The 3870-nt window shown below is 40.9% G+C and overlaps 1 protein-coding gene across 1 annotated transcript; it reads right to left on the bottom strand.

Annotated features, from left to right (window-relative positions):
- Positions 1–1543: 1543 nt before the first annotated feature.
- On the bottom strand, positions 1544–3851 carry LOC146669421 (uncharacterized). The gene is made up of 3 exons (XM_085407873.1): positions 3659–3851; positions 3251–3577; positions 1544–2844 (listed from the first exon to the last, which is right to left on the bottom strand). The coding sequence occupies exons 1-3, from the start codon at positions 3840–3842 to the stop codon at positions 2009–2011; spliced, it is 1347 nt and encodes a 448-aa protein (XP_085263999.1). The 5' UTR covers positions 3843–3851; the 3' UTR covers positions 1544–2008.
- Between the last annotated feature and the right edge of the window lie 19 nt (positions 3852–3870).

Consider the following 3870-nt stretch of genomic DNA (forward strand, 5'->3'; position numbering starts at 1 on the left):
TATTATCCATGATTGTCCTTATCTTGGACAACATCTGCCTCTCAGACACCACCCTAACCACCCTCCAGAGGGAGTGGCACCAAACAGGCTAGGACCGCGAAGTTTGAAATTCGCGTTTGTAAAATAGTTTAAGGTGTGGTCAGAATCCTCAAAAGTTGCGCATAAATCACTATACACAAGCGTTTGTAACACATGCAGCTAAATTTCACTCTGAACTACAACGGAAAAAGGGCGAAACGTCTTTATCAAAGGTGCAGTTAAATGCTGCGACAATATTTTACAGTACGGCAACTTTATTGTATATATTCATTTTTTATTCGTTTTCTGCATGAAGATGATATTTTCTTTAAATATTTTTAAAAAAGTGATCGACTAACGCAATTCGTTTTAACGAAAGAAATAATCAGACTTAATTAACGTGATGTTTTCGTTACGATTTTCAGTTATTGATACTTCTTGTTTATAAAGTGATGAATTAATGATTAAAAATACAAATATATATATAAAATATTACAACAATACGTTTTTGGTTTTTTTTTTAAAAAAACGTTTGAATCGAAACTGTGAAACTAAATGAGAAATAATTTTTACGGGAAACTTATTCTGAATAAATAAAGCCGACATGTTTATCACTCCACTTTGCTTGGGTGACACTGGGAGTCAAGGTGATGAGGATGACGTGTTGAGCGGCAGGTATAAAAGCAGAAGCCAACAATCGAATGTGACTTTCACGTGTGAGCGCTTCCAGGAGCTTTTTCTACAAGTACTTTGAAAACTCTACACCAACGACTTCCAAAGTTCAGCCGCCTCTTAGCCGCCGCATAACATTTCTTGCGCTTCTACACTAGCCTGTACGGCAGCGCCTTTTCTCCTTCTTTACCGATCGCAGACCCGAGCACACTTACACGCGCGCGCACAATGCATTGGGACAGCCTGGTTGCATCATATTCAAAAATTCATTAAAAATCATACTTGACTACTGTCCCTCTGAGCCAAGTTTCATCTATATCTGCTGTAGTATTCCACAAAAAATACAGGAAAAGTCTGTTCACATTTAACAACTTTCAAGGAGTGTAATAGCGTCTTATTAAAAATGTAATAAAAAACATCTGTGATAGTTGACATGAATTTCTCAACAGACTCCTCTTCTTTGACACCTACACAATGCTACACATGCTAAAGTGGCAACCGCTAACAGTACTCAAGCAAATTTAAGTAAATGTAAGTTTTTGGAAACAGTACTTTATTGCACCATGTTCATTCACTCATGAGCTGCTGCAATATGAATCAAATGGCTGAATTACCACCTCAGCATGCAGTCAAGTTCTATACTCTTGGTAATGACCTACTAATTATATTCAGGTGTGTTTCAACAGGCACACATGGTTTCAGAGACTGGAGTTCGAGACCCCTGTTGTCATGTAATGCTTATGTTTTCATTTAAAAAACAGACACAATGAAAATATTCAAAAAAACGACAATTTATTTACTTTGGAGACACAAAAATTGTCTATTAAAACTGAGACATTGTGTTCATCTCCTTTAACTCTACAGTTTGCGTTACAGCAGCTTTCTTTATTAAATTTGTCTTCACTACAGAATTTCTGGTTTGCATTAGCACTGATACTCAGAGACATCTGCTCACACGAGCTCTTTCAGTTTGTGGCGTAAAAGTTGCACATATTACTTATAGAGATTGTTATATGACTCACATCTAATGTTACAATGATAATGATAAGACACAGTTTAATAATATTGTTAGTCTCTAATGAAATGAAGATATATGGTTCTAGGCTCGGCAAGAACCTGGTTTTACACAGAGAAATAACGTGTTGTTAGGAGAGGGATTTGCATTGGTGAAAGTGTTGAAGTCACTGATGATGAGAACTGTGGACTGCAAATGGAATGATTTTATCCTAGCATGCTTCCTTGAGTCCTACAGTTGTAACATCAGTTGCAATTAAAAATAAAGGGTTTTAGACATGTTACTTCTGTCTCCTGTGAACAGTCACAGTGGGTGAGTGTAATCGGTTCTGTCCTCTTCATGGATCTTCAGATGTGTGTTTAATTGGCTCTTCCTTTGAAAAGTTTTCCCACAAAACAAGCACGAATGAGGCCTCTCCCCTGTGTGCGTCACCCTGTGAGTCTCCATGTCACCTTTACGATTGAAGCGCCTGCCGCACTCTGTGCACTGGTACGGTCGCTCTCCTGTGTGGATTCTCATGTGTAACGTCAGGGCTCCGCTCTGCCTGAAGTTCACGCCGCATTCCTGACAGCGGTAAGGCTTCTCTCCTGTGTGGATCCTCACGTGATCTTTCAAATGACTCGACTCTTTAAAACGCTTAGCACAAATGGGGCATGTGTGCCTTCTCTCCCTTATGAAATGATTTCCATCTTCTTCCATACTGTCTCCGTCCTTGGAGTTCAACTCGGAGATTTGTCTTTTCTGTTGTCTTGTTCCCGATGGTTTGAGCAGCTTAATCCCCACACCCTCTATGTTTTTAGTATGCTCACTCTGACCAACAAGCTGCTCTGGCTCTACAGAGTGGACAGACTGAGACTCTCCAGACAGTGTACAGCCTTCAACATCTGTCCTGTTTTCTGTAGTAAATGCATTGTTGCTCAGACTGCATTTGGGGCTCAGGGTTAGAGAAGGAGCCTCATTATAATCATCTAGTGGCTGATGAGGTAGTGTACAGTCACAGTCCGCCTCTTCCTGAGGTTTAGATGATGTAAACGCCTGCACTTTTATGATCTTAGATGTATGACGGTTGTAGCGGTGCTGATACTGGCTCTGGTCTTGTTGAGTCCCATGATTCTTAGAATAAGTGATCTCCAGTGGATCTAAAAAAATATTATATTATTATTATAAAATATTATATTAAAATATTAATAATAAATTGCCATCATTTTTAATTATTTATATCTAATTAGTACCACGGTTATCAGTATATTTGAACACGAGAGACGGCTGCGTTTGACATTTCCTTTCACCTTTCTGTTTAACATTGAAACACAACATGAATGTAAAGGAAATCTGTCGTTTACTGCAGTGATACACTTGAGATTTGGTCACTCAGACAGGTATTAGCTCATGAATGTAAACAAACCTGCTCATTATGGGAAGCATCTCCAGCTCATGCAATGAAAAACACACTATTTTTCTCATTCCAGCGCTCGGACTGATATAAGAACAAAATAACTGATGCCAGCTTTTGCTGGATGTGCTTTTACTCAGTCCTCTCCTCACCTTCTGGGTTAAGTTGTTGAACTTCTGACTCCGCGTTTATTCCGCAGGTAGATGTTAAACACTCATCTCCGTGTGGCTCAGCTTTGATAGCTGCTGCCTGCTCAACAGTTAATACAGTGTATAGGTGCAAGGGTGGATCCTCGTGATCTCCTCTTGTCACAACCTCAGGTGACACTGTGGCATCACTCTGCTGCCTACAGGAGGCTCCTTGCTGAGCATCCCTTTGATCATGCTCCTCTTTAATGTGCAGGATGCTCTGGGGCTTTGGGCTCACATGTGAGCCCTCAGGAGGAGCCTCTTCATTACTGCGGGCACTCAAAAGATGATCTGCTGAATGGTACGACAAAAGTCTAGAGGTGAAACAGCTGCAGCCTTTAACATAAAGTAATGAGTATTACATTTACACACCTGATCTGTGTAGCCTGACTTCAGGCCAGGAGAGCAGTGATCGCAGCTGATTTATCTCCTGCTTGGATCGGCTGATCTCTCCCTGGTAGTCTATTAAGGTTTTCTCCACAGCCCCGAAAATCTCCACCGCCGCCGCGGTGAGCCGCTCGGTGATGAGCGCGTTTAGGTGGTGCAGTGTGCCCATGTCTGGTCTGATCCGGTGGAGGTTTCAC

The sequence above is a fragment of the Rhamphochromis longiceps genome, linkage group LG5, assembly GCF_057381845.1.
Source record: "Rhamphochromis longiceps isolate RC_006_pf linkage group LG5, R_longiceps_female_GT1.1, whole genome shotgun sequence".
NCBI classification, from domain to species: domain Eukaryota; kingdom Metazoa; phylum Chordata; class Actinopteri; order Cichliformes; family Cichlidae; genus Rhamphochromis; species Rhamphochromis longiceps.

Excerpts from the sequence above, each read along its gene's own strand:
- LOC146669421 (XM_085407873.1), bottom strand. The coding sequence starts at position 3,842 with ATGGGCACACTGCACCACCTAAACGCGCTCATCACCGAGCGGCTCACC. Across the intron at positions 3,578-3,658 it reads AGTCAGGCTACACAGATCAG|ATCATCTTTTGAGTGCCCGC; the intron begins GTGTGTAAATGT and ends ACCATTCAGCAG. Across the intron at positions 2,845-3,250 it reads TCAACAACTTAACCCAGAAG|ATCCACTGGAGATCACTTAT; the intron begins GTGAGGAGAGGA and ends ATATTTTTTTAG.